Below are 12,192 nucleotides of genomic sequence, written 5' to 3'. Positions count from 1 at the left end.
TTTGGCATGGTTGCTGCAGCGGCCTACATTCTTCACGCCAACCGAAACACGTGTACGGCCCAAAGCCTGAACCAGAAAAAGGCGATTTTATCGACAGCCAATCGAAACATACACCGATTGGCGTTCATTCCCCGTGTGATTGCCAACACAAAAAACGAGAAAAAAACAACGGCCAGAAGCAGAAAGATTTGCAAATCAATCCCTGACAATGTTTGGGTGATTTTTTTTTCATAAGACCAAAACACATTACACGCCTCCGTTTTTGGGAGATGGATGTGTCATTTTTGTTCAATTTCAAGGACAGTTTTGTTTCGACGATGGGGTGGGGGGAGGGGGGGGGGGGGATGAGTGAGGGATGGTTTTCAATCAATTCAACTCATCCATTTCCAACAACCGGGATGATGATTGGGGCAAATATAAATCACCGGGCGAACGTAACTACCATCCACCAGGACGATATCATGAAGTGACGATACATTTCGTTCGTAACCGTTATCCACTTAATTTTGATCAAATAAGTCCATCAGCGCAACAGCATCCTACGGCCATTATCGACGCGTTCTGGCATAAAAAGGTACATTATTCATGGGCGATGAAACCTGTTTCTCATCGGCGGAATGGATGTGACCCAAAAAAGCTCACAATCACCCGGGTATTTGGGAAAAAGGAGGGCGAAATGCACATTCGTGGGGGGGTAAGCAGTCTCGACCAAGAAGCGCAATGGACCGCTGTTTAATTGATGACTCATCCGGTGGCAAGTGCGGGTCGACTGTCACATTCCGGTCCTCATTTCTGGGAGAAGGCGTCCCAGACAAAAAAGGGGTTATTTTTGTGAAGAGAATCCACCATCGTCGATTATTTGGGATTGGCCGTTTCTTATGTATTTTTATGCAATGACTTTGAAAGATTTGTCCTTTGGATGGTAAATAACATGTTTGCATAGGTACACCCTAGAAAAACACAGGGCAGAAGATCAACGCCGCTTCTTTCTACGGCTCCATCATCGAGCGTTTTCGAGTGAAGTTGCTTCCTTCGTCGGCATGAGTCAACGAGTCATCGAACAAACGCAATACAACCGCCGAGCAAGCTCGCGAGCAAAAAATGCCAGCAAGCGGGAAAGACCAGTATCACGTACTTGGCGAACCGTACGGGGTAGCTTCGGAGCGGTTTGGAATTTCATAAATGGAAACGAAAACCGGTTCTGCCATCGCCATCGAAATGACGGGCGGGCGAAAAGGGGTTGGGGGGGGCAAATCGCAACTGACCGAGCAAGCCGCAGCAAATCGGACACAGAAACGCGACTGGAATGGAATGCGCGGAAGAAGCTGGCCCATGGAGGCGAAGGGGGCACCCAGCGAAGAAGCCTCCGACGTCGTCGTCTCTGTTCGCCATGCGAGAGTTTTTGTACTTTGTTCGCGCCCTCGGCGGCGCTGTTGTTGTTGTTGATGGAGGAAGTTTTGCTTTTGGTCGCGATCGCTCGAACCTCGAGGAACCTCTTTGGCGCTGCCACTGGCCACCACCGTCTGCCAACGCGAAATGAGGTTTGTTTTGAATGCATGCGCTGACCTAAACAACGGAAACGCCGCGCAATGGCCGCGATCTCGCCGCGGCGCAACTATTTTTCCAATACACAGTGTGCACGGGCTGAAGCATTCAACCATCAAGTAATAATAATAACAATCCCAAGAGAACATTCTGGCCACTGATAAGGAACAGTGATTGCAGTTGAAACTAGTCGGAAACGGAAGCAAAAGTGTTGGTTGAAGCAATTTACAAAATGAGATCATTAAAATCAATCCAAAGATAAACGAAGAAAAAACCCTTGCAAAAAGAAGAGCATATACAAGACATATGGAAAACATAAATCAAAACGTAATAGAGCTGACTTGGTTCTGTCTCGCCTGAAACCTATTTTTAGCAACGATCGCATGTGATCGCATTTTAGATCGCATATCAGGACCAGATAAGTAAAACGTTCAATCTACACTAGAATCGTCTATGTGGCTGATGAATACAATAAATTAAGAACAACTGTTCCGATACGGGATACAAAAAGGACTTATTTTTACTAATTTATAAATGAAGTTGTACAACGTTGAAAATTAAAAAAAAAAACCCCAACCCCCATCATTTATTTATCCATCAATCCGAAATGGTTCATACTCGGATTTTATACTCGAAGTAGTTTCTACTACTAGCGATTCCCCACATGTCTTTCCTACTTAAATTAAAAAATGTGAAACGTCAAAATTAATCCAAATTTAGGTGATGATCATGCCTAAGCCTATCGCACTGTCCAATGGCACAAGTGTAATATGTCATGTTTAATTTAGGGATATTATTTGTAATCCATAAAGTACAGTATAATATCGCTTTAACATTTTTTCCAGTTTTAAAACTTCTAAATGTAATAGTCTACTAGCATGAGACACGTCTGCACTTATTAATGGAACACATTAATGTCTACTTCAAAGCTTAATAACTGTAGCATAGTCGTTTGTTTAAACTGCCATCGAGATTTGCTTTGATATTGCATACTGCTTGAGGAGCAAAGAATAAATGCATTTTAAACGAAATCGGGACCGTGGAAAGTGCATCTGTGCAATGGGAACTGCTCCCTTCGTGTAGCCTTAATTTACGCGGCAACAGTTAACTTCGTGTCGCTCCATAATTGTGGGCCGGTGCGAAGGACTTAATGCAATGATCCATCGCCGACAAGTGAGGAGCGGAGAGGCAACTCGTTAGGGACCATCACAGCTTGGCTGCCATACACGGGCCGGAAAGGCAATCATCTCTGCTGAACTGTGTGTATGTGTTGACGGTCGTACCTGAAGGGTGTCCATTCGGTTCCCTTCTAAGTAGGATCGCCCGAACGGTGACCGTGTGTTCCATATGACACCATTAGGGTGCTCTCATCAGGGCCACTACTACCTGTGCGACATGTCGGCCACGGTGAGCCCATCATCCGGTGCAGTTATGTGCGCTCATTCCGAACCAGAAATGCAGGTTTCTGCCATCAACGCCGCCCGAGGGGAAGGTGGCCAGGTAGGTCGGTGCAGCCGTGCGATCGTCTCGGCAGGTGGGATGCTGGGGTGGTGGACAGAAACATAACCACAAATACCTGACGGAAGGGGACCTCGTTCGACACAAAGCTCGATCGCAGCGGAAGCGGGCCATTCTACCAGCCCAGCGCGGGATCATGGGATGTATTGAAATGTACTTCTACCACGTCCGCAACGGGGCCCAGCGGGGATGAGGGTGTGCGGGGAGAGGTAGCTGGTTGCTGACAAAACGACGCGAAGAGCCTTAAGAAGCGGAGCTGATGTCGCGCTGGGTCCGTCAACGTCAACCCGGTGGCAGTGGCCCCGAGATCGTCGCTGTCTTCAGGCGTCTTCGCGTGTGCATCGCACTGTAACGAATTGACAATTACGGGCGAACGACCTCCGACTTCTTTTCTTCGTTCGTAGAAAACCCCAGTGTACACGTACACAAGGCACGATCGATGTGTGGAAATGCCGAGACTATGCGAGATCAGTTTGTGCCGAAAAGGAATGGAAAGGAATGGGACTGGAATGTGCTCAATTCCGATGCGCTTAGGTAATCCCAGCCAATGAACAAGACGTTGGTCAACCGTGTAAAGGTTCCCTAAAGTATACGAGGCGGATAGCATTTGGGAGTAATACGGAACTGCCCTACACTGTCAGACCTTGGTTGGTTATTACCCCTATCTAATGACATTCTAGCAATGTACAAATGAAAATTAAATTCAATTGCTTGCTGCCATAATATAAAGTGCGCTCACCGTAACGTTTTGGTTTACAAACTAACTTTTTCACGTAGTTATGTGGGATCCCTGTTTAGTGAGGGATCCCTAAGAGAATACCTTTGTTTTACAGTTTCTACCTAAAATTGAAATTTCGTGCCAGTGTTACAACACATGAATTTGTTTCATTTGAAATTTTACAATTGGGATGGCGAAGTAAAGGATGTAAAATATAGCAGATGCATGTTGTAATTTAATTCCTACCATTTTGCCTCGCGTTAAGGAAGCTTGAATCAATTCTATTTAAATTCACTTCAAGGTTGAGCATGATACTGACTTTTATAAACAGTTCCAGTCATGTAAGTGAATGTATATAATTTTCTGTATTTCACTACAAGTGGTGATTGACTTCTAATCTCATGTGTTGTACATACAAATATCACATAAAAACATAAACAAACCTATGGGTTAACCATGATAGCAAGATGCTTACAATTTGCATAGTGATACGGTAATCGTGAATCATCAAGCGAACAGGGAAAGTTTTGCGAATGCTAAAATAAAAATACAATCCTAAGATGAATCACACGTCGCAAAACTGAAAGCTGTTGACGCCAGAAGAATTTGAACAGCTTGTTTTTTTTACTTCTTGACCCTTTACCATTCAGATTCTTCTTATCAAACGGTGCATCCTGTCCAACATCTCAACCCTCCCCAGCCTCTCCTTGCGAATCCGCCTAATTGTTTGGATTATTTACTCCCCAAAACCCGGCGTGTGTGGTCAGATAGTGCTGGGGAAAACCCTGCGTCGAGAGCAGTTCTTTGCTCGCGCACGATATTGTGACACATTGTTTACAAGAACGTGCTTAACCGTTTCATGGAACCCGCACTTGAACCGGAGCGGAAGGAAAGCCGCGCGGGAAAACCATGACGGTCGCTTAAATCAAATTAACGGCGTCCAGAGGAAGGGCCGGGGCTAAAACTTACAGTATGCCGGAGCAGCTGGTGCAGACGAAGGACCCGATGGTCATGTTGATGTAGGTTGGCCCTTTCTGGCCACAATCGAAGCATTCTTTGTTGCCGCCAACGGCCACCAGCTCCCGTAGCGTTTTCAGTATTTTGTCATCAAGTTTCTTCCGCACCAGGGCCATGGTGGTGGTTATTTGTGTTCTCTTTGCTTCGCGCTTGGGTTGGGGTTTGTTGTGTTTCTCCTCTTTTTCACGTCGACTGTTATGCTTTTACGTATGCCCTCCCGCGCCGAGGAAGAAACTCTTTGTTGCGTCGCACTCGCCTTCGCCTATCTCCGACCACTTCCGGTTGCGATGGGGAAGATGTGCTGCGGCGGCCTGAATTTCACCCGCACTACCACCGCACCTCCTCTCACGCAGCTTTTCTTGCTTTTCCGCAGAACGGACGCGGCGAGAGCAGAGAACGCGGTTCAACGCACTTGACACGGGGAATCCAGTGTTGGGAAGCGGGTGAATTTAAACACTTTCTACCACTTAGGGGCACATTTTTGGCCGTGCTTTCGTTTCACAAACACACGGTACGATGACACTGAATACTTTATAAACAGCAACACTATTCTATTGGTTTTTCCCAACTGCCCAGTGAATGACACCGTCGATGTCAACGGAGCACTTTACAGGCAGAAAGGCAAACCCACAACACGAACCCTCTCCAAAGCAGTCTCTGCTTTCCGAGCGCGCACAAAATCAACAAACGAACTGAATCAGCCACACAGCGACTGCCGACTTTCTCTTTTGTGCTCCTCTGCACACACTGCACTGAGCGATGCCGAGCCAGCAGCCAGGGAATTCCGGATCACACAATCGAGCAGCGCACTCCGTCGTCGTCGTCGTCGTCTTCGCCGTCGCGAGGCTTTTTCACTACTCGCAAGCAGCAGTTTTTTACCTTTGCATCTTGCCACTTGACAGCTCGTTTTCTTCGCTTGCGGGACACACAACCACTACTCGCCTACTGCCTATCGCACTGAGAAACAAACACACACATCGTCGAGCCCGAACGCAATCGACAGCAGTTAGAAAGCGATGGACGATAGACGTGAAAGGGATCGCGCAAAGATGAAGAACAGAAAAGAAAAACAAACAGAAAAAAGGTGATTTAGAATAAAAACATCAGCGCGGATCAAAATCGTTGATTCATTCGTTCGTAAACCAGCGATTTTCGCGTATATTGTGCGTGTGTGTGTTACGACCCTTCAGCGGGGAAAAACGGTCAGCCTACTGCGGGCGAAGGTGCCACACACGAGGGGACGAGAGGGCGACGGGGCACACGAAAATATAATTCAATTTGTGTTACGTAGTCCGAATGGCGTAGCGGGTTTTCAGAGATACCACTTCTCACATCCGATTTCTCTAGACTGCTGCGTTCACGGTAGTGATGAGAAGAAGGAATAGCTTCTTATGATCCGATCTGCTCTCTTGATTATATGATCTGATCTGATCCGAAGATATGAGAGCAAATGCTCCATTATGATCCTAGTGACGCCATTACCCGTAGCGCTATGGCGATGTGTTCTGATCTGATCCAATACGCTCTTTACCGGCAGACCTATGGCGATGTGATCTGATCTGCTCCATTATGATCCTAGTGACGCCATTACCCGTAGCGCTATGGCGGTGTGTTCTGATCTGATCCAATACGCTCTTTGCCGGCAGACCTATGGCGATGTGATCTGATCTGCTCCATTATGATCCTAGTGACGCCATTACCCGTAGCGCTATGGCGATGTGTTCTGATCTGATCCAATACGCTCTTTGCCGGCAGACCTATGGCGATGTGATCTGATCTGCTCCATTATGATCCTAGTGACGCCATTACCCGTAGCTGTATAGCGATGTGTTCTGATCTGATCCAATATGCTCTTTACCTGTAGACCTATGGCAATGTGATCTGATCTGCTCCATTATGATCCTAGTGACGCCATTATCCGTAGCGGTAAGGCGATGTGTTCTGATCTGATCCAATATGCTCTTTGCCGGCGGGCCTATGGCGATGTGATCTGATCTGCTCCATTATGATCCTAGTGACGCCATTACCCGTAGCGGCATGGCATTGGAGTACGATTATGCTCTTCTGATCTGATCCGATCTTTGACTAAGAGCAAATGATCTGATCTGCTCCTGAAATTTTGGAGTTTTCTCATCACTAGTTCACGGGACTGGCAGTGTTTGCTTTCTACGGGCGGCCTTCCTCTTCAGCACGTCGGTCGATTGGCCATCACAGTAGTGTGTTGGTCTTCAATTACCGCTGGCTTATTGCACTTCGCACCATTGCACTCACTCGCCCATCCCAATACCCCTAGCTTGGTCAATTAAACAAATAAAACTATTCTTACTGTCCTCAAAAACGCCCGTAACATATGGCATCGGACGGACGAGCGAACGCAAACGCAATTGCTCCCTATTTTCGACTATCAAGTGACAATTTCCAAACGAACACAACAAAACCACTAGAAATTTCCTCCACAAAGCGAAGAAATGTATGCTTTGCTGCCATCTGTAAAAACCTCAAACGAAGTTAATTTTCACTGGCAATTTATTGTCTGGCAAATGCGGACCGAACGATATTGCGTTGAGTTGACGAATCAGGACAGTTTGTTATGAGGTACCACAGAAAGATTATTTTCTCTTTCAACAGCTTGCTAAACTACAACGAACAAATATTTACATTTTTCACTTATTCAACTCTCTTGTCAGCTTGACAATGACAGCCAAGATGCATATACCTTTCTTTTATATTTTTCTTGGCGACCCATGGAACAAATCCGCATTTGTTCCCCCGTCTTACCAATTGCGTTTACAACCCTGGATCTTTGTTAACCGTCACCCGTTCAACCGCCTACCCGGGTAGTTTTTGGAGTTTTGTTTTGTTCTAACTTTTGATTGGATTGACGTATCGGCATGAAATTTATAGAATACCTAGAAAAATTCATTTTCTATCGTTCTGCTAAAGAAAAAAAAATTTCCAAGGAATTTAAATAATTTTTATTTGCGTTTTTGGGTTGATACCCCTCAAACGTTCAACCGGACTACCCGGGTAGTCCATACATTTTGTATGGGAGATTCCGTTTTCCTGTACTTAAGACTTAATAACTTTTTATCTAGTCGTCGGATCGATTTGAAATTTTCAGTGAAGATACTTGAGGATGTTTCCCAAAATATTGTATAATTTTTATAATTTTAAAAATTCATTCAGTATGTTAATTTGAGGTTCCACAAAATTTCACCATTCACATCTATAACCATTTATCTGTGTAGTTCATATATTTTACATAGAACTTTGCTTTTTCTGTATTTTAGTACTGATATATTTGCTCGTAGATACTTAACTACTTGAAATGTTTTGGAAAATTGCATAAAATATTCTAAAAATTAATAAACTCTTAGTCGCTTCATGCTATCTTCATGCTTCAACTGTGAACAGAGTTTTGTCCGTTATTTAATTCTTTTTTAAAATGCATTCGTCAGAAATGCTGTTCCTAGTAATTCTTCTATTAGTCTGTTCGGTTTTGTCTATTCTAAGGATTGAGTTTTTCCATAACGTTCACTTTTACTTAGCTGTTGTTGTACTTTGAATCACACGCATAGTCGACTAGAAACGGATTAATAAACGTGTTTGTGGCGCAAATTTTCTGAACAAAATGATGTGTAGCATACTTGTATTTAATATTAGATTAAGATTTGAATACCTAATAGTAAGGCATAAATGTTTAAATTATTGAATTCGTGTTTTCGAATGAAAGAATCCTATTTGAACATTGAACATTTCTAGAACACTTTTAGAAAAAAAATTGAATAAATTTCTGAAAATTTCAATTAATTAAGATTCAATGATCAAAGATACGTATACTGAAATACAGAAAATGCAAAGTCCTATCTAAAATGTTCAAGCTGCACAGGTTTGGGTCATAGATGTGAAGGGTGAAATTTTTTGGAACCTCAAATTAGCATAATCAATGAATTATTAAAATTATAAAAGATACACAATTTTGTGGGAAACATCCTCAAGCATCTACACTGAAAATTTCAAATCGATCCGACGTCTAGATAAAAAGTTACTAAGTCTTAAGAACAGGAAAACGGAGTCTCCCATACAAAATGTATGGACTACCCGGGTAGTCCGGTTGAACGTCTACGTATGTAGGTTTGGTTGAACGGGTGACGGTTAACGTTCGGTGGTAGGGTAGTATCCAACGAGAAATTTTGGCGTTATTTTGGGGTAAAAGAATTCTCTTCAGAACTGCACGCTCTTCTTTTCAGAATTCTTTTACCCCTTCTTTTGCAGCAGATTTCCTATACAATCTAGGCGTAAAGCGACTTCTGAAAAGAAGTGTAAAACAATTCTCTTTACACTTGCGGTACACCTCAAAAGAGAACGCTTTTGACGTGACTGTGCGTTTATAATACCTATTTCTGACTATTCGCGCAAAAACCGTATACCCATTCGTAGTAGATTACAGTCTGTTCCCGAGTTACGCGGTTTTTGCGTTCCACAGAAATCCGCGTATCTCGAATTTCCGCGTATCTCGAATATTGCTTGACACATAGTTTATATTAGGAGTTAAGAGATCGAGCTATTGTGTACATGTATCATCGAATATTCAAAATTTTTCTTTGTCCATTAATATGAATGCAATGCAAGCGTATTCAAACTACATAAATTGCAACAAACGAAATTAAAAGCGTAAGTTATGCAAATGTGTAATTTACACATTTTTTCGTGTGGTTGTACATCTCAGGAATTTAAATCGATGTAATAAACCCAATCTACTGTCAAGTTTTGAAAACCACGTATCTCCGAATCCGCGTAAGTCGAGAACCGCGTAACTCGAGAACAGACTGTATATGAGCTGAGTTCAGGATATATTTTCTTTCCCATAATAATTATTTTCATGGAGGAAAATATTTTTGTTTGTTTTATTTTTTTGATATATCGATAATAATAATAAATTATCGTCCGGTTCGGAAGGCGATCAGGCGAAACAACCTGAAATGTTCCGACCCCTCCTCTGGTTCGTGCTGGCAAACAGCGACCATGGATCGTAGTAGGCTCCTTCGATGTACGATGTGCAGCACCACTCCGTGATGGCCAGTGAAAACACGTAGAACGCGTTGATGTTCACTTGAAGCCGCTTCTTCCTCCTTGTCGAGACACTGAAATGTGTGAAAAGCGCGGAAAAATCATCATCAGTAAGAACTCTGCTGTGGGTTCTTACACACGTACTTACTGTCTGATGCGAGTTAACACGGCCCCGGTTAACCACCCCGAGTCGGTCGATCCAAGCGCTGCTATCGAACACTGGCCACCGATACTATGTTACACCCGGTAACAACCGATGATCGCCGCGATGTCCAACCGCCACCGACCAACTATTAACGCTGAGTTGCAGTTTCGGCGCCTGTCGCTAAGGGTCATCGTCTCATCCTGTTTCCTTTCCTGCCCTTTTCCTACCATGTTCCATGATGTCGTTTAAAAACTTGTTCTATAAACTTCACTCCGATTCCGACACCCAAACCCGAGAAAGCTTTTTTATTAACTCCCGCTCCCGAACAAGTTGCTTCGATTTCATTAAAAAGAAAACAAATTTTGGCAATCGAAGCCACATGACGTTTCGTACGGCGATTGTGCCGAATACGCTTTGGTAGGTTATGAGGTGTAAATGGCAAAAAAAAGCCTACCAAAAATACACAATACACTTTGGATGGAGTCTCTAAACGACGCTTGCGTTATCTTAATAGCTCCGGCGATCGTATTAATGTTTTGGACGGTGTCACTAAAGGCTTTGGCCATCGCGCTAAATAGTGGTAAAAGGTGTAAAAGCTACTGAGCATAACCGTCAATTTAAATGTGCAAAGGAAATACAAAAATGATGTTTCTACACAAATGTCAAATGGAACCTTAATGAGCAACCTTGATGGAACAACTGTCACTGTTCGGTAATCCCCAGGTACATTGTTTACATCACGATCACGATTTTTCCTCCACAATCGTTGGCTACCTTCTGGTGATCATTCTGCGGTCAACAAGGAATCCACGTTGAACGGATTCTAGATTCGCTACAGATTCCTATCCGCGGCAGAGGAACGGAATGGCAATGTGGATTTCGGCGGTCTACATTCTTCTGATTGCCGCCTGTGTGCAGAGTGCAGCGACACACAAGCATTCGCATACGGTCAACAGGGAACGTACGGAAGATGGCGCATATGCACCCCGGGATGCCCATCATATGGAAGGCGACGAACACTTTTCCGAGTTTGACCACGAAGCAATCCTGGGCAGTGTGAAGGAGGCAGAAGAATTTGACAACCTTTCACCGGAAGAGTCGAAGAAGCGCCTGGCTGTGCTGGTTACGAAGATGGACCAAAACTCAGACGGTTTCGTCGACCGCCACGAGCTGAAGGCGTGGATTCTACGTTCATTCAAGAGCCTGGCGGAAGAGGAAGCTTCCGAGCGATTCGACGATGTCGATTTGAACAACGACGAATCGGTAACGTGGGAAGAGTACCTGCAGGAAACGTATGGCATGGACAGCGATGACGAGGAAGGTGTGCGTGTATTCGAGGAGCCACGAAACGAGGAGGAACGCAAGCTAATTCAAGATGATAAGGAGATGTTCGATGCGGCGGACAGCAACAAAAACGGCATGCTTGATGCGACCGAATTCGTTCAGTTCGTTTCGCCGGAGGAGTTCCCCCAGATGCTACCAATCATTTTGAAGCAAACGCTTCGTGACAAGGACACGAACAACGATGGCCGTATCGATTTCCAAGAGTTTGTGGGGGACAATGCGATGGACCACGATAAGGAGTGGCTGGTGGTCGAGATGGATAAGTTCAAGGAGGACTTTGACAGGGATGGCGATGGCTATTTGAATGGAAACGAAATCCTTTCCTGGGTTGTACCGAGCAATGAGTAAGTAAATCGTTTAGTGATGGATAAAAAGTGACCGGTTGTATCTAATCTGCAATTCTTTTCCTTTACCCCCGCAGCGAGGTAGCTAGCGATGAAGTTGACCATCTCTTCGCCGCCAGCGACGACGACCATGATGATCGGTTGTCCCATCAAGAGATTATCGAAAAATACGATATCTTCGTGGGAAGCGAAGCCACCGATTACGGTGACCATTTGCAGAACATCCACCACTTTGACGACGAGCTGTAAGGAAGTCAGTCCGTTTAAGGATTGTAAACGGTACTTTCGTATTTTCGCGTTTATGACACTACTCTTTTAATTTAAGTCGAAAAGGAGTAATAGGGTGTTTTCTTCGACATTGACCGTAAGGCATAACCGAGCTTTATCTGTAGAAGAAGTGTTCCCTTTGCATCCGTGGGAATATCTCTCGTACTCTCTTATGGTTGAATTATACACGCGAAATACCCTAATTTAACGGCTCTCTGGCGCGA

At 44.3% G+C, this 12,192-nt stretch overlaps 2 protein-coding genes across 2 annotated transcripts in view; one reads left to right on the top strand and one right to left on the bottom strand.

Moving 5' to 3' along the window:
* The window catches only part of LOC131282532 (arf-GAP domain and FG repeat-containing protein 1), a 28,097-nt gene extending 20,042 nt beyond the window's left edge, over positions 1–8,055 (bottom strand). Inside the window, exons 1-2 of the mRNA XM_058312027.1 lie at positions 8,039–8,055; positions 4,751–4,930 (exon numbers count right to left, since the gene is read on the bottom strand). Of these exons, the coding sequence (XP_058168010.1) occupies positions 4,751–4,914 (164 nt within the window). The 5' untranslated portion in view covers positions 4,915–4,930; positions 8,039–8,055. The remainder of the gene's footprint in view (positions 1–4,750; positions 4,931–8,038) is intronic.
* A 2,721-nt stretch (positions 8,056–10,776) lies between these two features.
* On the top strand, positions 10,777–12,010 carry LOC131288586 (reticulocalbin-2). The gene is made up of 2 exons (XM_058317734.1): positions 10,777–11,701; positions 11,779–12,010. The coding sequence occupies exons 1-2, from the start codon at positions 10,878–10,880 to the stop codon at positions 11,948–11,950; spliced, it is 996 nt and encodes a 331-aa protein (XP_058173717.1). The 5' UTR covers positions 10,777–10,877; the 3' UTR covers positions 11,951–12,010.
* The last annotated feature ends 182 nt before the right edge of the window (positions 12,011–12,192 follow it).

The sequence above is a fragment of the Anopheles ziemanni genome, chromosome 2, assembly GCF_943734765.1.
Source record: "Anopheles ziemanni chromosome 2, idAnoZiCoDA_A2_x.2, whole genome shotgun sequence".
Classification (NCBI taxonomy): domain Eukaryota; kingdom Metazoa; phylum Arthropoda; class Insecta; order Diptera; family Culicidae; genus Anopheles; species Anopheles ziemanni.
This window is presented reverse-complemented; position numbering and strand designations above follow the sequence as displayed.